A 25,562-nucleotide genomic window follows, 5' to 3' on the forward strand; every position below is an offset into this window, starting at 1 on the left:
GAGGAATACGTAGATACCATTGTTTTTTATGTGAAATTCAGTTTTACGATTTCAGAAATTTCGTCTCAATAGTATGGAAGCGTCAAAAATATATTTATAAAAACAATTACTGTGCGTATTCGGCGTAGAGAGAGAGAGAGAGAGAGAGAGAGAGAGAGAGAGAGAGAGAGAGTAAAAAATGGGTTGATGACGCTCATGCGCTGGTTACTCCAATCTGACAACAAAGCCTTTGTCCTGCTCAGCATCTAAACTCATGAGTTCACAAGACTAGACTTATATTCAATTTAACAACGATAATAAAAAAAAAAATAATTTACAGAACAATAAGTAAAAAATAAAAAGTAACAATTGTGTTTACAATAAATAAATAATAACAAACTTTGCAAAGCGAGGAGGGAGAGAAACCCAGTAGAAAACCTCAGTTTTGATGATGACACAACGCGTTATTTGACCTTGACGAGATTCACTTAATTCTGCTTTTTAAAAAACCAACAAAAACAAAAAGACAAACAAACAAAAAACAACCGTTGAAACATCAACGAATGTTTCCATCAAACAAGCGAAGTGAAAAAAAAAAAAAAAAAAGATTCAATAATGTAAGTATTACTTGAATTATTTCATATTTTGTTGATTTGTTTTTATTAATTTTCGAAAGGAAATGTAATCAAGTTATGTATTTCAGCGGCGTAAATTATTTGACAGACGAAAATTTACATGAATTATTTATTTTTATATAAAACACATTATAAGACCTTAAGGCTGAAATAAAACCCGAAAAAAATGAATTTTTATTATTTTTCAACATTTTTTATTAGACTAAATTAGGCACCGCCAAAACTGGGGGGGGGCAGGTAAGTACTTTTTTACGGACCGCCTTTTTAAAAAATCTACTAAAAATCAGGTAATTATCCGATCAATACGAAATTTTCAGCGATTATTAAGAGAAGAATGAACTTTATAACAGTGTACTTATTTTTCATAAACGATATTTATATATATATATATATATATATATATATATATATATATATATATATATATATATATATATATATATATTGCTTACAACCCCCTCTTGTTTTGAGGGGGTACAAATATGCTTAAAATAATCATCTGAAACTGAACACAACATATTGTGTTGTTGTAAGAGACAGAATTATAGATTAAAAAAAAAAAACATTGTTTGCATACCTTATTTTGACGTCTGAATATCAGAACTTTGATTGTGTTTAATTATCCCGCTTTTGAGTTTTGAAGTGTGAAATTTGGTGAATATGTTAAGTAAAATAAATAATTTAAGTTAAGCAAAACAAACATTTTTTTTAAATATTTATACGAAAAAAACATTTTAAAATCTTTGATAAATGAATTAACAATTTTTTTTAGCGAGTCGAATAATGCATGACCATTATTAAACAGGGAATGCTTTGAAGAATCGATACAAAAAAAATCGATAAATATTGTGCCCTTTGTTTTAAAAATAGCATTATTTTTTCGATCCCGTTTGAAAACGTTTGCCGCCTTTCGACTACGGTGGACCAAACGCGCTGAAATATTTTTTTTTTCTGCTTTAAATTGCCCCCCCCTATTTTGGGGAGCCTGGCCCCCACACACATACACATTAAAAGCCAAACTCATACAAATGGTCACCCATCTGGTACTGGCCAGCCTCAGCGTTAATAATATATTGAAATTTTCGTCACTGAAAAATAAGATTTTTTTTTTGCCTGTTTGGTCTTCCATAGTTTGCTTTTTTATCGAAAACAAACGTAAACATTGTCGATCTAGACTCTAGATCGACTCGAAGTAACTGGTTGCCTATATGAATAAGTGAAATTATTTGAAATCCAGGTACTTATATTATAATATTTTTGCATATTCTCACAGAAAATCATCCTAAATCTTAGTTAAACAACAAATAAATAAATTAATTATTTCAAAAACCTTCTTTTTTTTTTTTTAATATTTATATACGCTTTTTGTGCAAGACAAAAAATGTCAGTTGTTAACTTTTTGGGAAAATTTAACATTTAAAATTTAATTAAAAATAGTAGAAAAAGTTTTACATTATTCTGTTTTCTATATGATAAAATTCAGGGTTTTATCTTTCTGGAAAAAAAAAGTTACTCAGAAATAATGGATTTTAATAAATGTAATTTCGTTTTAAAAAACAACAACTTGATTTTTCGGCCATTTTTGGCGGTGACTAGACTAAATGTACCATAATCGAGGCCGCCATTTTGTTTTTGAAAATTTGGCCTTTCTAAGGTATTTTTTGAGCCAAATTTAGCCTTTTTTACTCTCTTACGTGGAACTATGGTCCACGCAGGAGCGTAAAAATGCCAAATTTTGCCTCAAAAAGGCCAATTTTGCAATCCTTAGGAAGGCCAAAATTCTTGCTGTTTAGGAAAATTAGTTAAAAATAAAAAAAATTATACGAAATGCTGTTTGAAACTCCCTAAATAAATGTTACCGTGACATACACTGACATATATTCGGTCAGTTTCTAACAGTATTTTGTATAATTTTTTAGTTTGGACTCATTTTCCAAAACTCAATGTATACTACATCAAATTCACCGCCAAAACACTGCATGTTTTTCAAACTGATTAAACATTTTACATTAAATAAAAGCACTAAAAACTTATCCAGTTAGGTAGAAAAGTAACTTATCTTGCCTTTAATAACATTTATTTGTTAAATATTTGTTTTTTGACAACTTTTTTGAATCTATGTGTAACAAACCCAGTCACTCTTCTAACGCATTTTTAAGTGTTTTTTAAGTCGAAATACGATGCATCCGGAATTCTGAAGAATTTCCATGATCTTGTTGTTATAAGTTTACAACTAGGCACTACTTGTGTTTCAAACTTAAAACGCCTTAAAATAAGTAAAAGCACTAAAAACTTATTCAAGTAGCGCCAGTATTAATATTATGACCGCATATTGGTCAAGGGAGATAACTCAGCATGACGATGTTATTGAGAATTTTTGTCTACCTCTTCCATTTCGTGTTTAGTTCTTCAGTTTTGTTTGGAGTTTCGTTCGGTCCATTCGAGAATAAAGTTTATATTACTCACCAACTAATTGGACAAATGCCTGAAAGTATTTGGGAGATGAGACTGGACTATCGAAGCATCTCTTATCCACATATACGAGTTGTTCAAGTATATCTCAGTATGTCTGAACGTGCCTATAAGCTGTGATGCCCAGAACATAATGAAACTATTTCTTCCTTTGAGGCATAGAGAAATAACCTTGTATATTGTTGGTCTCTTGATAGCATCTATGCCCTATTCCTTGAGATGAACTGGTAGAAGTTGCATGCTCATTCACACTAAGCTTCACAAATGATGGTATGGAAGTACCTGATGTCAACAGAAACACCATTATCCAAAAGAATAATATTATTGCGGCAGCATATCACAGAGTGCCATTGTTAAGAACTCAATGTAAATAAGAAATGGTTGGCAAGCCATAAGACATCTTTTTCACTTCCAGAATAATGGCTCTCATTTCCTGGACTTTGATATCATAAGGTTTGAACGACAAACGCTCAGAAGGGTTATTTCAGTGACTTGCAACCTTAATTGACGGCTCCCTACTAAACACAGACACCAATATTTTTTTTTTAATTCAATTTTCACCCCAAACAAGGCACTTGAACTTCTGCATATCAGTACAGTTGGGAAAGCAGAATCTTGGAAAGGAATTCCAAAGACTTACAGTTCTGAGGGAAGAAACTATTCTAGCAAAAGGCTTTCTTACACTTAGAGATCTCTACTGAGAGAGGGGTGGGAATTAGTTGCTTGCCGGGTTTGTCGGGGGTAGCTATGTCGAGGAGGTACAAGTGCTTGTAGTTCGTCAGAGCATTCACCATTAAAGTATTTGTAGAACAGGCAGAGGGATGCAACATTTCATTGATAGGACAGAGGCTGAAGCCTAGATGACAGTTCAGGATCTATCAGGTTGGCAACTCTCTTTTGAACCCTGTTCAGGAGTGAGAGACAAGCAGCAGATGCACCAGCCCAAATGTGACAGCAATTCTCAATATATGGGTGAATGGTGGCCTTATAGAGGTACAGGATACTTTCAGGTGTAAGTAATTTTCCTGCACAGTAGAGAAAGGCAACCTTCTTTACAACAGCCTTGGCAATGCTCTCAATGTATCTATTCCAGTTCATGTTCCCTGTAGACGTTAGGCCGAGGAGTTTAAAAGAAGTACTTTCAGGTAATGTGTTCTTGGCCATTGCTATTCGTGGTAGAGAAGGTTTCTTGTAGTTATTGAAGGAAACAAGCTAAGTCTTGGCAGCATTGAATGGGACCATCCATTTTTGTCCCCATTCCACTACAGATTGGAGGGCATCCTCTAGTGTTTCTGCCATGTCCTTAGATATGTGTCCATTTGTATTCCCCTCATATCTGTTATAGAGAGTGGTGTCATCACAACTATGCCCCATTCCTTGAGATGAACTTGTAGAAGAACCCACACTCTCATCCACACCACGGCTTAACAAATGATCATATGGAAGTACTTGATGTCAACAGAGACGCCGCTATCCAAAAGAATAATATTGTGGAGATGATGTTGTGACAAGTGACAAATTACTGCCCCAGCATTTCACAGTGCCATTGTTAAGAACTCAATGTAAATAAGAAATGGTTGGCAAGCCATAAGACCATCATTTTGACTTCCAGAATAATGGCTCTCATTTTCTGGACTTTGATATCATAAGGTTTGAATTGGACAAACGCTCAGACTTGCAGCCTATGCATGCACGCCAGAAAAAAAAAAAAAACAGACTCGGGAGTTCTTACTACGAAAAAGTTAATTTCACGAAAATTACAAGTTTTTACATATGTACATCGTTCAGTTCGATTACATTAAGATTCTCCAAAATCTCCAAAATCTTATTCTTTGTTCTCCATGATGGCAGTGGTAGCGATGGCCGGGTAGGGGTGATATCTCTTGGTTAGGTTCTCTCTCCTCAGAGGTCTGGCTTAATCTTATAAAATCGGCATGGGCATTTGCTTAAGTACTTAAGTAAAAGGGTTGGTTGTGGCAATCCGCCAGACCAACCAGAAGCCAGCACATCAAACGGGGAATTCCCAACACTTTTGCATGTGTGCACCCCTGCCTGTGATAGCTTGTATATCTGGGATCAAAACACAATTTCCACTCCCACGTCCCCAAAAGGTCAACATTGTCAGGTGTTCCTCAGGCTAATGAGTTCATGATCTCGTTCCAAATTATTCTGACACTGATTTTTGTCTTACAGGAGTACTTGTTCTTATAGTGTTGTACTCCTTATTCCAAATGAGCAAAAGGACAGATTGCAGGAGGCTATTCGCAGGACCTGTTTGCCCCGGCATTAATCCACCTGCAGTTGTAAGGAGATACGTTACCCCCATCTTCAAATCCGTTAAAAACAAAGGGTTTTTGCTCCCTCACCATATCTTATTAGAGATAGGTAACCCTACTAACCTCAACTGTAACCCTGTTGCTGAAAAGGCTGTCCAAGATGTCCAGCGAAATCTCTTCAAGTTCAACCCAACTAGTCTGCAGATCTCCACAGTCTTGCTCTCTGTAGCATGTTACATGTTAAACTGTAGGTTTTCATCACTCAGATTGTTCCCCAGAGAGATCTTGTATCACCAGGACCAATTTACCAATAAATGCATTCACTTCAATGATAGTAATCTTAGAGAAGCATTGTAGGTGCAAGGCCAATCATGTTTACAGTGAGAGATCTTAGGCTTTTAGTCCTTGTATGGAGGTGAATGTTGGAGACATTGTGTACCTATCAAAAAGACCTATTAAAAAATAAAGACACAAGCGATATTTAGTTTCCTTTAAACACGTACATTCAAAAGTGTGTTGGCTCCCAGTTAAGGGCCAGTACATACAGAGTGTCTTCTCATTTAAGTAACAGCTCAAAGATTAATCTTGAACATCCAGATGACAGTGATGAGGAAGATTGAACCTTGCCCTTGCATACCAAGCCCTCGATCCCTGACGCAATTAGCAGCGTAACCAGTGAAAAGACGTAACTACTAAGCAGTCAATTAACCAGCCAACACCCTATTGTGATTGAGGAGAAGATTGCAGTCAACTCCACCCACAGATCAGATCTTGCACACCTCACCTTGTTGATAGTCAATAGACAAAGACATACCCGTGCTCCCATATGTAGGGCAAAACCATCCTACCTGAAAGCCTATATTACTAACATTTTGTGACCGGCTTTAAGATACTTTATCTTGAGAAAAGAGAAAAAAAATGCGTCACACCAATATCAAATTATGACAACATATCGGTCAAGGGAAATAACTCAGCATGACTGCGTTATTGAGAGTTGTCGTCTTCCATTTTGTGTTAGTTTTTCAGTTCTGTTTGAAGTTTTGTTCTGTACGCTCGAGAATAATGTCTCTTCATTCCTTCAATCTGTTTCGTGTGATATACCTTTATTTACTGGCGAAGACAGCATTTATGCTCGATAATTCTCTGAACTGTTTGTTGTAGGAGCAGGAGTATAAAGACAGTGCTATGATATTCTCTTCTTTGGAGTCCTGAGAATTGCTCTAAGAGTCGAAAATAAAATAAAAAATAATGGCATGATTATCACTGTCGCATTTATTGCTATGTTTTCACATTTTCAGTTGGGTTCCATGTTTTGCTGTCTTAATCAGTGTTGCTAACTGCGATTTTAAAAACCACAAGATCAAGAAAAAGAAGTGTCCAAAATTCACAAGATTTTTAACTTTTGCCTTCTGAAGATTTAAAAAACCGCTAATTTGAAACATAAAAAAATTTACAAAAATTTTTTAATCAAGTATATTTTGTCTGCTCTGAATATTTTTAAAATGGAAGCAAAATATTTCAATTGAAATATTTGCCAATTTTACAATATCTTTTTATTTTCAGTTTATTTGTATTATTATTTATTATTTCAAATAAAATTAACGTCTTTATATATAGTATCTGTTCTGATACTATACATTATTTATTCTGTCCTTTGTCAATGAAGGAGAAATTCTTAAAGAGTGAGGTTTAAAAAATTTGTTACCTCAATCTTAAGTAGAACTTTTGGGGGTAGCCAGGTTTTCACTGCATTAAAAACCGACCTTGTGTCTTACTTCATTATCGTAGGAAGACAAGTAAATATGCATGTATAGTTTAATTTCTGTTTTTAATGTTTGCTTAAAAATAAATGCAATAAATTTTACTGAGGTGTTAGCATATGCTGTGCCATAGAAAACGTGGTTCATTCTGGCAAAACGTTGAAAAATTTAGTAAAACTAAGTAAAATCATGAATGTTAGCACTTTGGGGAGGCAAGTAAGTAGGAACAACAGTCATTCTTTAAAGTGTAGAATAGTTTATTTTAGTATACGAGTCAGTAGATAATTATATTCTACTACGTTTGAGGTAAGTTTTTTTACTGTTGCTTTTTTTATATAATTTTCGACTGTTAACTTTTCTACAGTTTTACCAAGTGAATAAATACTTCTAAATTAAGACTGTATTTTAAACTATAGAGGGTGGAACGCCCTCCCTAAAATGTACGTAGGAGAATCAATTTTATAGCGAGTGTAAAGAATGGTTAACAAAAAAAAAATAGTAAAAAAAATAAATAGTCAATAAATAATTGTTAACAAAGGCAAGAAATGTTACTTTCTTACCTACGTTAATTAGTTTAGTTTATGTTTTAAAGTATTTTAAAACGCTTTTCTTTATTTTTCAAGTCATTAAATGGCAGATGTGTGGATGTCAAATATCAAGAGATCTAGAAAAAAAATCTCTATCCATTAGATCAAAATTTTACATGCTAGATTGAAAACAAAATTTCCACATCTAGTAAAAAAAACACTACATTTGCAACACTGGGCTAACTCCAACTACAGGATGAACTTTTTCATTGGGCAAACTCACACTCATAGTAAAGAACCAATCAACATTACCAAAAAATTAATTTAATCTCTGAAAATTTTAGGTGAATTCTGTAGATTATAGCGAAACGTTCTTTTTTCAAATACGCGAATACAAGAAATCAGATTGATCATCGAGTTAATGTTTTATCAAACTAAAATAAATGTTGGAAGCCAAATTTTTCAGGAAAAAATGCTAAAAAGGCCAGATTAAAATCTGAAGCAACATTTTTAGAAACAAAAAAAGCTAAAAAAAAAGACCAAACGAAGAATTGATAATAAAAAAATGTGCCATATTAAAAATGTTCATTTTGTGTTATATTGAAGATGTTTGCTTCCAAATATTTGCGTTTTTATTTTATTTTTTTAGTTTTGTATTGCTTTCTTAGCAGTAATGAATTAAAGACGTTCTCTCTGAAATTGAAATCATGATATTGGGGGAAATTAAAATTAAAATAATTTTAGATTGCGTCAAAGAACATTAATAATACATTCCACAATTTATGTATTACTAGCAAAAGTACCCGTCGTTGACTGGGTTCAAAAACAGCCTACAGAAAATGGACTCTAATTTATGAAAGTATGATAGGTTATGAAAAGGAAGGGTTGTAAAGAGATCGAATTGATCAATGAGTTAATGTTTTATCAAACTAAAATAAATGTTGGAAGCTAAACTTTAAATAAAAAAAAGCCAAATTAAAATCTGAAGCAACATTTTTATAAACAAAAAAGCCAAAAACGACCAAACAAAGAATTGATAACAACAAAAAAAATAATGGGCATATTAAAAATGTTCATTTTGTGCTATATCGAAGATGTTTGCTTCCAAATATTAGCATTTTTAATTTTTTTTAGTTTTGTATTGCTTTCTTGGCAGTGATTAATTAAAGACGTTCTCTCTGAAATTGAAATCATGATATTGGGGGAAATTAAAATCATTTTAGATAAATAACCTTGCGTTAAATAACATTAATAATACATTCTACAGTTTATATATTATTTTTAAATCATACCAGAAAATTATATGAAAATGTAATTGTAGTTAGTTTGGCACGTGTTAGAATAAAAACAAAATTATGTCAGAATTTAGTGTGGTAGTTAGTTTTACATATATTAGGATGAGAAGAAACCTCTTGTAATATTTTTCATTTTGATTGCAAATGATGTATTTTCAGATGCTTTTTTGTTATAATACCTTTACTTTTATATCATTTTAAAGAGCGTTTTTCGTTTTCTCTAATCGTTTGAATTACAATCGCTTTAAAACAATTATGGCTTCTTTTCAGAATATTGTATACAAGATGGAAAAAAAAGCAAATTCGCACAATTTTTTATTTCAATTCCAGCTAGGTCAAAAAGTTGCTGAAACAGCTTGTAATATCAATGAATCCTTTGGCCGAGGAACCACTATTGAAGGCACAGCACAATGGTGGTTTAAGAAATTTTGTGGCAGCGACAAGAGTCTTGGAGATGATGAGCATAGAGGTCGACCATCGGATGTTGACAACGATCAATTAATAAAAGCCAATCCATGCACAACTGTTCAAGAACGTGCTTCTGAATTAGACATAATACATCCAATGATTTCCAGCCAGTTAAAAAGATTCGAAATAAGAAAAATCTTGATTAATGGGTGCTTCATGAATTGAATGACACAATAAGAAATGAAATGTTATGAAGTCTTATCTTCACTTTTACGCAACAAGAACAACCTGTTTCTCAAGTACGTTTTCATTTATGATGAAAAGTGAGGGTTTTTTTTTTTACAACAACTGGCAATGGTCACCTCAGTGGTTGGATGCCGACAAAGCTTCACATCACTTCCGGAATATAGAGTTGCACCAAAAGAATGTCATGCTGACTGTTTGGAGGTTCGCAACTGGTCTCATCCATTACAGTTTTTTTTTAATGCAGACAAAACGATTACGGTGAAATGGATGAAACGCATCAGAAACTTTGAAAACACCTTGCAACAGAAAAAGCCCAATTTACCTCCATGACGATCCCCAACTTCATATTGCTAAACAAACTCTGCAGAAGTTGAACGAATTGTGATACAAAACTCTTCCTCTACCGCCACACTCTCCAAACTTCTCATCTACTGACTACCACTTTTTCAAGCATCTCGACAACTTTCTGAATGAGAAATGCTCCCAAAACCTAAGCAATATCAAAAATGCTTTCGACGACTTCATCGCCACCGGAATGCAAGATTTTTTACGATACTAGAATAAATACACTTGTTTGTGTTGGGTAAAGTGTGTTTATTCTGATGGTTTATATTTCGATCAATAAATTTTTGTTTGAGCCGAGATTCATTCATCTTAATTTAAAAGTTAAAAACCGAAAGAATTTTCTTGTCAACCTGATACAATTAGCATAAATTTATCAGCTATTTCAAGCAAATCGTCAATTAGCATATAATGTTTTAAGAGTAAATGACGAAATTTTGTTTAGTTAGGAGAAATAAATTATTTAATTATAAGTTTAGGTAACCCTAACCCTAACCCTAACAACCTTTCCTCAAATATCTGTACTTAATCCTCTCCTAAACCGTAATTCATGTGCCCCATTCTAAAAAATAGTAATGTACATCTAAATTTTTACTAAAATGATTAGATGTCATTCAAACATTATATAAAAGTTAAAAACCGAAAGAATTTTCTTGTCAACCTGGTACAATTGGCATAAATTTATCAGCTATTTCGGGCAGATAGTCTATCTGCATAGTGTTTTAAGAGTAAAGGACCAGATTCTGTTTAGTTAAGATAAATAAATTATTTGGGGGAGATGTTTCAAAACTCAATCCTAAGTTTAGGTAACAACATTTCCTCAAATTTTGCCACTTAATCCTCTAATAAACCGTAATTCATGTGCCCCATTCTAAAGAAAAGAATACTGTATATCTAAGTTTTAACTAGAATGATTAGATGTCATTCAAACACTATACAAGTCCTGGAGATTGATTCTGCAGAGGATCTTTCTCTTGTTGACACAAGAAAAATACGTGCAAAGTTGCTAAAAAGTTTAAATTTTATGGAGCAATTCTGGTTTCTGATTGGTCGATAGCAGAACGTGAATATATTTGATTCATCAGTTTCTAGCAGCCGCGTTTATAAATAGAGTCTACCAAATGTGAGGGACCCTACACCATTAGGAGATAAAAAATAGTACTGTACATCTAAATTTTTACTAAAATGATTAGATGTCGTTCAAACATTATCGGTCTAAAAACTTACTGATCATTTACTCGTGAGTTGTAAGCCATGTTTAGTTTCTATACAAGTCCTGGAGATGAATTCTAAGTAAACAGTTGTTCTGCAGAGGTTCTAGACTTCATAATTTTGTAGCCAAAGAGCAGAGGATCCTTCTCTTGTTGACACTAGAAAAATATGTGCAAAGTTGCTAAAAAGGAGCAGTACTCGTTTCTGATTGGTCGATAGCAGAACGTGAATTAATTTGATCGATCAGTTTTTAGCAGCAGCGTTTATAAATAGAATCTCCCAACTGAGAGAGATCTACACCATTAGGAATTTAAAATATTGCAACATTTTACATTAAACTTATCTGTGAAACAGACAACTCACCCTAAATTCTAAATTTTTTTTACCTAGTTTTTAGATAGGTGAGCCTTACACAGTTTTAGAGCCAACGTGTTCACGATTTATTACGTGTAATTGCGAAATAATTGTTTTGGAGGTGTATACACTTTTATTGGTGTAAATGTGTGTTGATATATTATGTTGCAAAATGTAAATATAATCTCCAACTATTATTTTCTATTGCTTGTTTATTTTTGTGTTTTTAAAGCAGTTTTTGTTTCGATGTAATGCAATAGTTTTTCTTTTCAATGTAGAAGAATTCATTTAATTTTGACTTCAAATTATTTAAATTTTAATCGTGTTATTTAACATTCTTTTTTTTTTTTAATTATTAAAATAACTAGATTTGATTTCTTGGTGTAACAATATATAAATAAATAAGAATTTATTAATTTATTTTAATAATGATTATGAAATCCAAACTGTTTACATCTTCATCATGGAAAATCAAAATTAATTGATTTATCTTTTGCAGATTTATTCTGGAAAATGTAAACTGCATTATTTCGTTATTATGATGATATAAATAATATTGACATAAACAGTTATATTCATATTATTGTACTTCAAATAGAATTCAATGGTTTACTAATTTAACATAAAATTTGACACGACATACCTTTTGACTTCTCTTTAAACATTTCATTTATATCTTTTGCATTAATTAAATATCACAACTGAAATTAATTTTAATCATATTATTTTACATTCAGTTTTTTAATTATTGAAAAACCTAGAAATTTGTTTTTTTTGTGTTAAAATTCATGAAAAAAAAGAGAATTAAAAACATTCTTTGCAACTACACTGTTTACATCTTCATTATGGAAAATCAAAATTATTTTATTTATCTTTTACAGATTTATTCTGGAAAATGTAAACTGCATATAATTATGTCCAAAAACATCACAGAGAGCTTAAAAAATCGACTGCTTCAGTGGTAAAGAATTCATTAATAACAGGTAATTACCCGAATTTGTCAAATATTTTGTGCTTATTATTTCATTATTATGGTAATGATATGAATAATATTGACATAAACAGTTGTATTCATATTGTACTTCAAATAGAATACAATGTTTTAATAATTTAACATATAAAATTTGACACAACATATTCTTTGACTTCTCTTTAATGTTTCATTTATATCATTTACATTAAAGACATGAAATATCACAATTGAAATTATGAAAAAAATAAATGTACTTAAAAAATTAAAATAAAAAAAGTAAATTAAATTAAAATAAACAAGTATAAAAATCTAAAAATGGGGGAAATTAAATTTAACTGAATTTTTCCTGTATTTTAATCTGACAATTTATGGACGTATCTTAATATTATTCTTGTTCAGAAATAGATTAAATGGACGTATCTTAAAACTATTCTTACTCAAATTTAGATTGAATTGACGTATCTTACAACTATTCTTGTTCAGAAGTAGACTGAATGGACGTATCTTAAAGATATTCTTGTTCAGAAATAGATTGAATGGACGCATTTTTATGTATTTTCTTCATATATATATATATATATATATATATATATATATATATATATAAAGTTCTGTGGAAAACTCCGCTCTCCTAAAATAATTTGACTGAAATAAGCCCCAAACCCTTGTATTACACTTAAACATTTACGGTTAAAACAGTAAAACTGTCATAATTTCTGGAAAAAAAAAGGAAAACTTTTGTTGATTGCTGGTTTTGCCCGATCCATGCTTGACAGGAATTCCCGAGAATAAGGGTAAAATTATGGAACAACTGTATATACTAAAAAATATAAAAATGAAAAAAGAAGGTATGATAATTAAATTAACATAAACTCTAAAAATTGGAGGAAATAAAATTTAACAATTAAGCAACAAAAATTCTGTAATTAATTTGAGTTATAAAAATGGGAAACTAAAAGTAAATTTGACAAAAAAATAATTATTAGACGTTTAGAAAGGAAACTTAGATTACGAACACGAAATAAATTTGAAGTAAAACTAATGTTGCTGGGGTTTGAGAAAATAATACAATAGAAATTGTCATGAGACGAATTTAACAATAAAATACTGAACTTTTTTCCAATGCTATATTAAAAGTAAAAAAAAATAAACTAATTTTTTATATTGAAAGTAAAATACAAAACTAAATTAATTTTATCACATACTATATTGAAAGTAAAATACAAAATTAAATTAATTTTATCCAATACTATATTGAAAGTAAAATACAAAACTAATCTATTTTTATCCAATACTATATTGAAAGTAAAATACAAAACTAAACTAATTTTATCCAATACTATATTGAAAGTAAAATACAAAACTAAACTAATTTTATCCAATACTATATTGAAAGTAAAAGACAAAACTAAACTAATTTTATCCAATACTATATTGAAAGTAAAATACAAAACTAAACTAATTTTTTCAATACTATATTGAAAGTAAAATACAAAACTAAACTAATTTTATCCAATATTAAATTGAAAGTAAAATACAAAACTAAACTAATTTTATCCAATACTAAATTGAAAGTAAAATACAAAACTAAACTAATTTTATCCAATACTATATTGAAAGTAAAATACAAAACTAATCTATTTTTTTCAAAAACTATATTGAAAGTAAAATACAAAACTAAACTAATTTTATCCAATACTATATTGAAAGTAAAATACAAAACTAAACTTATTTTATCCAATACTATATTGAAAGTAAAATACAAAACTAATCTATTTTTTTCAAAAACTATATTGAAAGTAAAATACAAAACTAAACTTATTTTATCCAATACTATATTGAAAGTAAAATACAAAACTAATCTATTTTTTTCAAAAACTATATTGAAAGTAAAATACAAAACTAAACTTATTTTATCCAATACTATATTGAAAGTAAAATACGAAACTAAACTAATTTTTTCCAATACTATATTGAAAGTAAAATACAAGACTAAACTAATTTTATCCAATACTATATTGAAAGTAAAATACAAGACTAAACTAATTTTATCCAATACTATATTGAAAGTAAAATACAAAACTAAATTAATTTTATCCAATACTATATTGAAAGTAAAATATAAAACTAAACTAATTTTTTCAAAAACTATATTGAAATTAAAATACAAAACTAAATTAATTTTTTCCAATACTATATTGAAAGTAAAATACAAAACTAAACTATTTTTTTCAAAAACTATATTGAAAGTAAAATACAAAATTAAACTATTTTTTTCAAAAACTATATTGAAAGTAAAATACAAAACTAATCTAATTTCAATCAATACTATATTGAAAGTAAAAGACAAAACTAAACTAATTTTATCCAATACTATATTGAAAGTAAAAGACAAAACTAAACTAATTTTTTCAAAAGCTATATTGAAAGTAAAATACAAAACTACACTAATTTTATCCAATACAATATTGAAAGTAAAATACAAAACTAAATTAATTTTATCCAATACTATATTGAAAGTAAAATATAAAACTAAACTAATTTTTTCAAAAACTATATTGAAATTAAAATACAAAACTAAATTAATTTTTTCCAATACTATATTGCAAGTAAAATACAAAATTAAACTATTTGTTTCAAAAACTATATTGAAAGTAAAATACAAAACTCATCTAATTTCAATCAATACATTATTGAAAGTAAAATACAAAACTAAACTAATTTTTTCCAATACTATATTGAAAGTAAAATACAAAACTAAACTAATTTTATCCAATACTATATTGAAAGTAAAAGACAAAACTAAACTAATTTTATCCAATACTATATTGAAAGTAAAATACAAAACTAAACTAATTTTATCCAATACTATATTGAAAGTAAAATACAAAACTAAACTAATTTTATCCAATACTATATTGAAAGTAAAATACATAACTAAACTAATTTTATCCAAAACTATATTGAAAGTAAAAGACAAAACTAAACTAATTTTATCCAATACTATATTGAAAGTAAAATACAAAACTAAACTAATTTTATCCAATACTATATTGAAAGTAAAATACAAAACTAAACTAATTTTATCCAATACTATATTGAAAGTAAAATACATAACTAAACTAATTTTATCCAAAACTATATTGAAAGTAAAATACAAAACTAAACTAATTTTTTCCAATACTATATTGAAAGTAAAATACAAAACTAAACTTATTTTATCCAATACTAAATTGAAAGTAAAAGACAAAACTAAACTAATTTTATCCAATACTATATTGAAAGTAAAATACAAAACTAAACTAATTTTTTCAAAAACTAAATTGAAAGTAAAATACAAAACTAAACTAATTTTATCCAATACTATATTGAAAGTAAAAGACAAAACTAAACTAATTTTTTCAAAAACTATATTGAAAGTAAAATACAAAACTAAACTAATTTTTTCCAATACTATATTGAAAGTAAAATACAAAACTAAACTAATTTTTTCAAAAACTATATTGAAATTAAAATACAAAACTAAACTAATTTTATCCAATACTATATTGAAAGTAAAATATAAAACTAAACTAATTTTTTCAAAAACTATATTGAAATTAAAATACAAAACTAAATTAATTTTTTCCAATACTATATTATTGAAAGTAAAATACAAAATTAAACTATTTTTTTCAAAAACTATATTGAACGTAAAATACAAAACTAATCTAATTTCAATCAATACATTATTGAAAGTAAAATACAAAACTAAACTAATTTTTTCCAATACTATATTGAAAGTAAAATACAAAACTAAACTAATTTTATCCAATACTATATTGAAAGTAAAATACAAAACTAAACTTATTTTATCCAATACTGTATTGAAAGTAAAAGACAAAACTAAACTAATTTTATCCAATACTATATTGAAAGTAAAAGACAAAACTAAACTAATTTTATCCAATACTATATTGAAAGTAAAAGACAAAACTAAACTAATTTTATCCAATACTATATTGAAAGTAAAATACAAAACTAAACTAATTTTTTCCAATACTATATTGAAAGTAAAATACAAAACTAAACTTATTTTATCCAATACTGTATTGAAAGTAAAAGACAAAACTAAACTAATTTTATCCAATACTATATTGAAAGTAAAAGACAAAACTAAACTAATTTTTTCCAATACTAAATTGAAAGTAAAAGACAAAACTAAACTAATTTTATCCAATACTATATTGAAAGTAAAAGACAAAACTAAACTAATTTTATCCAATACTATATTGAAAGTAAAAGACAAAACTAAACTAATTTTTTCCAATACTATATTAAAAGTAAAATACAAAACTAAACTAATTTTATCCAATACTATATTGAAAGTAAAATACAAAACTAAACTAATTTTATCCAATACTATATTGAAAGTAAAATACAAAACTAAACTAATTTTTTTCCAATACTACATATAAAGTAAAATACAAAACTACACTAATTCTATCCAAAACTATATTGAAAGTAAAATACAAAACTAAACTAATTTTATCCAATACTATATTGAAAGTAAAATACAAAACTAAACTAATTTTTTTCAATACAATATTGAAAGTAAAATACAAAACTAAACTAATTTTTTTCCAATACTACATATTAAGTAAAATACAAAACTAAACTAATTTTTTCCAAAACTATATTGAAAGTAAAATACAAAACTAAACTAATTTTTTTCCAATACTACATATAAAGTAAAATACAAAACTACACTAATTTTATCCAAAACTATATTGAAAGTAAAATACAAAACTAAACTAATTTTTTCCAATACTATATTGAAAGTAAAATACAAAACTAAACTATTTTTTTTCAATACAATATTGAAAGTAAAATACAAAACTAAACTAATTTTTTTCCAATACTACATATAAAGTAAAATACAAAACTAAACTAATTTTATCCAATACTATATTGAAAGTAAAATACAAAACTAAACTAATTTTTTTCAATACAATATTGAAAGTAAAATACAAAACTAAACTAATTTTTTTCCAATACTACATATTAAGTAAAATACAAAACTAAACTAATTTTTTCCAAAACTATATTGAAAGTAAAATACAAAACTAAACTAATTTTTTTCCAATACTACATATAAAGTAAAATACAAAACTACACTAATTTTATCCAAAACTATATTGAAAGTAAAATACAAAACTAAACTAATTTTTTCCAATGCTATATTGAAAGTAAAATACAAAACTAAACTAATTTTTTCCAATACTATATTGAAAGTAAAATACAAAACTAAACTAATTTTTTCCAATACTATATTGAAAGTAAAATACAAAACTAAACTTATTTTATCCAATACTGTATTGAAAGTAAAAGACAAAACTAAACTAATTTTATCCAATACTATATTGAAAGTAAAAGACAAAACTAAACTAATTTTATCCAATACTATATTGAAAGTAAAAGACAAAACTAAACTAATTTTATCCAATACTATATTGAAAGTAAAATACAAAACTAAACTAATTTTTTCCAATACTATATTGAAAGTAAAATACAAAACTAAACTTATTTTATCCAATACTGTATTGAAAGTAAAAGACAAAACTAAACTAATTTTATCCAATACTATATTGAAAGTAAAAGACAAAACTAAACTAATTTTTTCCAATACTAAATTGAAAGTAAAATACAAAACTAAACTAATTTTATCCAATACTATATTGAAAGTAAAATACAAAACTAAACTAATTTTTTCAAAAACTAAATTGAAAGTAAAATACAAAACTAAACTAATTTTATCCAATACTATATTGAAAGTAAAATACAAAACTAAACTAATTTTTTTCCAATACTACATATAAAGTAAAATACAAAACTAAACTAATTTTTTCAAAAACTAAATTGAAAGTAAAATACAAAACTAAACTAATTTTATCCAATACTATATTAAAAGTAAAATACAAAACTAAACTAATTTTTTTCAATACAATATTGAAAGTAAAATACAAAACTAAACTAATTTTTTTCCAATACTACATATTAAGTAAAATACAAAACTAAACTAATTTTTTCCAAAACTATATTGAAAGTAAAATACAAAACTAAACTAATTTTTTTCCAATACTACATATAAAGTAAAATACAAAACTACACTAATTTTATCCAAAACTATATTGAAAGTAAAATACAAAACTAAACTAATTTTTTCCAATGCTATATTGAAAGTAAAATACAAAACTAAACTAATTTTTTCCAATACTATATTGAAAGTAAAATACAAAACTAAACTAATTTTTTCCAATACTATATTGAAAGTAAAATACAAAACTAAACTTATTTTATCCAATACTGTATTGAAAGTAAAAGACAAAACTAAACTAATTTTATCCAATACTATATTGAAAGTAAAAGACAAAACTAAACTAATTTTATCCAATACTATATTGAAAGTAAAAGACAAAACTAAACTAATTTTATCCAATACTATATTGAAAGTAAAATACAAAACTAAACTAATTTTTTCCAATACTATATTGAAAGTAAAATACAAAACTAAACTTATTTTATCCAATACTGTATTGAAAGTAAAAGACAAAACTAAACTAATTTTATCCAATACTATATTGAAAGTAAAAGACAAAACTAAACTAATTTTTTCCAATACTAAATTGAAAGTAAAATACAAAACTAAACTAATTTTATCCAATACTATATTGAAAGTAAAATACAAAACTAAACTAATTTTTTCAAAAACTAAATTGAAAGTAAAATACAAAACTAAACTAATTTTATCCAATACTATATTGAAAGTAAAATACAAAACTAAACTAATTTTTTTCCAATACTACATATAAAGTAAAATACAAAACTAAACTAATTTTTTCAAAAACTAAATTGAAAGTAAAATACAAAACTAAACTAATTTTATCCAATACTATATTAAAAGTAAAATACAAAACTAAACTAATTTTTTTCAATACAATATTGAAAGTAAAATACAAAACTAAACTAATTTTTTTCCAATACTACATATTAAGTAAAATACAAAACTAAACTAATTTTTTCCAATACTATATTGAAAGTAAAATACAAAACTAAACTATTTTTCCAATACTATATTTAAAGTAAAATAACTGAGCTAATTTTTTTCACAATCTATATTGAAAGTAAAATACTTAGCTAATCTATTATACATTGAAAGTAAGATGCTAAACTACTTTTTCGAATACTATATTGAAAGTAAAATACAAAACTACACTACTATGGGTAAACTGATTTAGGGGACATGTGAGAAAACGACGTTATATTAAAATTGTAACGTTTCAACTTTTGATTTAACTGTAATCCTTGTCAAGTGTTAATTGAATTGTAATTGCTTCTAAGTATTATTATAAGTATTCCTTCAAGTGTAAATAAAAACACTTTTTTAAATTAAATAAAAAATTTATTTCATATAAGCAATAAAAAATGTATTTACATATATTTTAATTGCCGTTTTTTCGAAGAAATAAGTATAAATTAATATCCAGTCTTGAAATTTATATTTTACTTCTTTTCTATCTTGCAGAATATCATGCATTTATGAGAAAAACAGTATCATTGGATTTGAATGGATCTACATTTTCTTGGTGACTTTTAATATGAAACTGTATTACAAAATGTATTTAGAAAGTAAAAATTAGATTTTGTGAACAAGACCAATTAGTTTCTTACTTTAAATTAACCTCTTTCTTTCATCAAATAAAATCTTAAATTATATTTCATTGTCAACTGTATCCAGTTTCTGACATAAAATACAGATGATCGAATTGTATATAATAATGTCATTTTGAAACATTAGTTAAAATCTACTACTGTTCAAGTATCTGGGTCTTTTCTAACAAACATGCATAATTCATACGAAAACACATACAAGAAACAAAACATATTCTTCTAAATGTGTGGCTTTTTCTTTAGTTTACTTTTCAAGTATAAAGTCACAGCTTCGTATTAATAATATGAAGTCCCCAAGAATTGTCACAATCTTCTGTGTGATGTAAATGTATATAAATATCACTATCATTTGTTCTGAGTCCCCCATTATATATTTTTCTTATATGTATCCCCTGCTACACAACATTCTGAGGGTAGAACGAAAGTCCCTCCAACCCCCCAAAAATTGTGGCCATAAACTGGGTGCTCATTTTCTGTTAAATTATTATAGAAAAGTGAGCCTAGTTTTTGAAAACTAACATTTCTTTATATTTTCCAAACTACTCATTTGGCATAATTTTAAACGTTATTTTCGTTTTCACCATCCCCGAAATCTCTTAAAAATATTAACTTTAAAGGAATTTTCGAGAGCGGAGTGATTCTACATATTCACCAAAATATTTCACTTTATTTGATCAAGTAGTTTATTGTTTCTTGTTTTCTTACTACTTTTTAAGTATCTGGTTCTTTTCTAACAAATATGCATAATTCAAATACATACGAGGAATAAAACATTCTTTCAAAATATGTGGCTCTTCTTTTACAAGTAAACATTTTGCATGGACAAAAGTTAAACCATATGGTAAAACATATATATGTTCTTAGAAAGTAAATAATATATGTTGCGACATGTGTGAACACGTACTAGAGACAAACTAAATTCTTGTGAAGTTTATGACTCTTCTTTAACAAGAAAATAAAATATTTTGCAACACTGCTAAACACATTGGAAAGAACCCATATTCGTGTGAAGTATGTGGTTCTTCCTTTTCATGAAAATACTATATATTGCAACATATGCAAACACATACTAGATAGACATCATATCTTTTTTGAATATGTGGCTCTTGCTTTAGACATAGACAAGGTATATTGAAACAGATGCAAAAACATACTAGAGAAAAGCCATATTCTTGTGAAGTATGTGTCTTCTTTTGCACAGAAATTTTATAGGATACTACATATGCATACACACACTAGAGGGAAAACCATATACTTGTGAAATATGTGACTCTTATAGAGAAATCACATATGGTGCAACATATACGACTTCATACTGTAGAGCAAACATATTCTTGTGAAATATGTGGCTCTTTTAGACTGAAACACAATATGGCAGCACATGCGGACATATACTGGACAGAAGCCATATTCTTGTGAAGTATGTGGTTCCTCTTTTACACTGAAAACTAATATGGTGCAACACATGCGAAGACATTTATATATATACCAACCATCACAGGAGCAACTGATCTTATGAAAAAGAACTTTAAAAAGTACATAGACAGCATACCCGGTGAACCAAGTGCAAGTGAAATAAAAACGATTGCACTGAAAGGGACGGCTAGAATCCTGAAAAGATCTCTTGGTTGGACTCGCTAAAATAAGGGTAAATGTCAAGTCTCTGGTTGGATGTCCCATCCATTAGAAGAAAAAGATAAAGTAGAATTTAAAAAAAAGAGAAAAACTATATTCTTGCGAAGTATATTGTTCTTCCTTTGCAGAGAAATCCAATATGTTGAAGCATATGCAAAATGATACTGGAAATAAACCTCATTCTTGTGAAACATGTGGCTCTTCCTTTGCTGCAAAAAATGATGTGTTAAAACATATGAGAACACATACAGGAGAGAAACCATATTCTTGTGAAGTATGCGGCTCTTCTTTTAGGCTGAAACACCATATGTTGAGACACATGCGAAAACATACTGGAGAGAAACCATATTCTTGTCAAGTATGTGACTCTTCATTTACATGGAAATACAATATGTTACAGCACATGGAAACACATACAGGAGAGAAACACAATTCTTGTGAAGTATGTGGCTCTTCTCTTTCAACAAAACAAACGTTGTTACAACACATTCGAACACATACAGGAGAGAAACCATATTCTTGTGAAGTATGTGGCTCTTCCTTTACACATAAACAAAACATGTTGAGCCACATGCGAATACATACAGGAGAGAAACCATATTCTTGTGAAGTATGTGGCTCTTCTTTTTCAACAAAACAAACTTTGTTGCAACACATGCGAATACATACTGGAGAGAAACCATATTCTTGTGAAGTATGTGGCTCTTCTCTTTCAACAAAACAAAGTTTGTTACAACACATGCGAAGACATACAGGAGAGAAACCATATTCTTGTCACGTATGTGGCTCTTCCTTTACACATAAACAAAGCATGTTGCAGCACATGCAAAAACATACTGGAGAGAAACCATATTCTTGTGAAGTATGTGGCTTTTCTCTTTCAACAAAACAAACTTTGTTACAACACATGCGAAGACATACAGGAGAGAAACCATATTCTTGTGAAGTTTGTGGCTCTTCTCTTTCAACAAAACAGACTTTGTTACACCACATGCGAACACATACAGGAGAGAAACCATATACTTGTGAAGTATGTGATTCTTCCTTTACACATAAACAAAGAATGTTGGAGCACATGCGAAAACATACAGGAGAGAAACCATATTCTTGTGAAGTATGTGGCTCTTCTCTTTCAACAAAACAAAGTTTGTTACAACACATGCGAATACATACAGGAGATAAACCATATTCTTGTGAAGTATGTCGCTCTTCTTTTAGAAAAAGACAAAACATGTTGCAGCACATGCAAAAACATACTGGAGAGAAACCATATTCTTGTCAAGTATGCGGCTTTTCTCTTTCAACAAAACAAAGTTTGTTACGACACATGCGAACACATACAGGAGAGAAACCATATTCTTGTGGAGTATGTGGTTCTTCTTTTTCAACAACACAAAGTTTGTTACAACACATTCGAACACATACAGGAGAAAACCCATATTCTTGTGAAGTGTGTGGCTCTTCTCTTTCAACAAAACAAAGTTTGTTACGACACATGCGATTACATACAGAACAATTGCACTTAAGGGAACAGCGAGAATACTAAAAAGAGCTCTTGTTGCTTCAATAAAAAAGCGGGGCAATGTTGGCAGCTGGTTGGGCTGCCCCATACCCAGCATTACAATCTTCAAAGGAAGAAAAATAAAAAAAAATGAGAGAAACCATATTCTTGTCAAGTAGGTGGCTCTTCCGTTAGAAAGAAACAAAGTATGCTGTAGCACATGCAAACACATACTGGAAAGAAACCATATTTTTGTGATGTGGCTGTTCTTTTACACTTATAAACAATATGTTGCGACATATGGAAACACGTGCTAGGGAGAAAGCCACATAAACGAAACTGTAAAAATACGTCACTGAAATTCAGAAGAGGAATCTACTAACCATACTCTATTGCATTTAACTTCTCCCTTGCGATAGCTCCATTATGCAAGCTAATAAAAAAAGTCAATCACTTACAATAAGAGTCAAGGCTTCTAACAAGACCCAAACAATATAAAACCACCTGCTTTTTATGGACGACCTGAAGCTGTATGCCAACTCAGACACTAACTTAATTGACTCTTACAGGTTTGTTATAACTGTTCCAGAAATATTGAAATGAAGTTTGGTTTGGATAAATATGCTAACTACTCCATCAAAGTTTGAAGAAAGGATCTTATTGAAAACGTACAGCTTGATGAAGATAGTGACATCAAAAATCTAAAATAACAGAAAAATGCAAGAAAACGATTCAATTCAGCATGCCAAGATGAGTGAGAAAATTAGCAGAGAATATACTAAAATATATACACGTTGCATAAGGCAAATCTATGAAGCAGAACTGGCAAACAAAAACAAGATCATTCGCATTAAACTAGCAATGCCTGTTATAGCATATAGCTTTTGCATTATCGACTAGTCACAAAAGGACAGGAACAGACTAGCCACTATAATACTGAAAAATTCTGACACTGTACAAAATAACATACCAAAACCAGTATCTGATTAGACTGTATCTGCCCAGATTTGCAGGAGGTATGGGGCTCTCAGAGAGTGGCCGTCAACATCGTGCAACTATTGTGAGCACCATAGAATATCTGATGAGCTCCCAAAATCCAAATCTCAAAATTGTACACAAGCACCATTTTGAACTAGACTGTCTTACAAATGAGACAGAATCAGAAAACAAGTTTGCTCCAAACATATCTCAAAAAGAATCAACAGTAATACAAAAAGAATATATGCAAAGAACTTCCACTGAAAAAAACTTACAGAATGGTTTGGATAATCAAATAAGTAATGATAATCAAACAATCATACTAATCATAATTAAATAATCATTCTAATGATAAATAATAATTATAATGATATTGTATGATAAACATACAGTTGTTCCACTGTTTGTAGTAGACGAACATGTTTTACTAAAACAAATTCGATTTGAAAAATAAAATCTCGTGTATGACCCGTTTCTTATCGTTGTATGAAATATGAATTTCAAATCACATATGTTGCGAACCAGGATATAAAATACCCTAATTCGCTACAAGAAAAAATAATGAAACGAATTGAATGAATAAAACACAGAACTCAAATGCTGGAATAAAATAAACATGTCGTTTATTTTCTGTTGAGAAATGATGATCTTCGTGTACATGTGTTCATTCAGCCGTTGACGACTATGCGCGTGGAAGGAATAGAGAAATGCGAAGTGGCAAGCCGGCTGTAGAAAGAAAGGGTTAAACTCAGTAGAAAGTCGCGCACATGTCTGTGTCGATGGGCCAAAGCAAAGGGAAGATAGAGAGAGTAAGTTAATCCAGTTCATGGAGAGGGAAACGTGTATTAAGTGTGTTTGCACTTGCCCCACATTACAGTAGCAGAGAAAGTGACATTAGAACATGCGGTCAGTTCGTCGACGAAGCAGGTCGAACGCTGGTCCAGACGCAAAAAGAGGAAGTGACGTTTCGCATGTGTGTGTACTTGTGCGTGTATGTGTGCGTATATGTGTGTACATTAGCGTGTGTGTGTGCGCGTGAATGTGAGTGTATATGAGGCTGTGTATATGCGTGCATGTGTGTGCATATGTTCGGGTGTTTATATGTGTGGGAAAACATGTTCGAACACATATGATCTTGGAAATGTTTTTGCTCTTCTGCGTTTTGTTTTATCAAGTTGTACCGAAAAAGCCCAGTATTTGTAGCGCATTGATTTTATTTTTTTATGATTTCAGTTTTGTAAATAAAGGATATTAATCTG

At 28.9% G+C, this 25,562-nt stretch overlaps 1 protein-coding gene across 1 annotated transcript; it reads left to right on the plus strand.

The window, feature by feature from the left end:
- LOC145269576 (uncharacterized) lies at positions 1-25,562 on the plus strand. Its single transcript, XM_080125316.1, has 3 exons — positions 1-596; positions 12,388-12,489; positions 20,044-25,562. The coding sequence occupies exon 3, from the start codon at positions 21,964-21,966 to the stop codon at positions 23,368-23,370; it is 1,407 nt and encodes a 468-aa protein (XP_079981442.1). The 5' UTR covers positions 1-596; positions 12,388-12,489; positions 20,044-21,963; the 3' UTR covers positions 23,371-25,562.

The sequence above is a fragment of the Euprymna scolopes genome, chromosome 45 (genome assembly GCF_053919585.1).
Source record: "Euprymna scolopes isolate OS-2025 chromosome 45, ASM5391958v1, whole genome shotgun sequence".
Classification (NCBI taxonomy): Eukaryota; Metazoa; Mollusca; class Cephalopoda; order Sepiida; family Sepiolidae; genus Euprymna; species Euprymna scolopes.

Bases quoted from the DNA above. Each gene is read 5' to 3' on its own strand.
- LOC145269576 (XM_080125316.1), top strand. From the start codon at position 21,964: ATGTTGAAGCATATGCAAAATGATACTGGAAATAAACCTCATTCTTGT.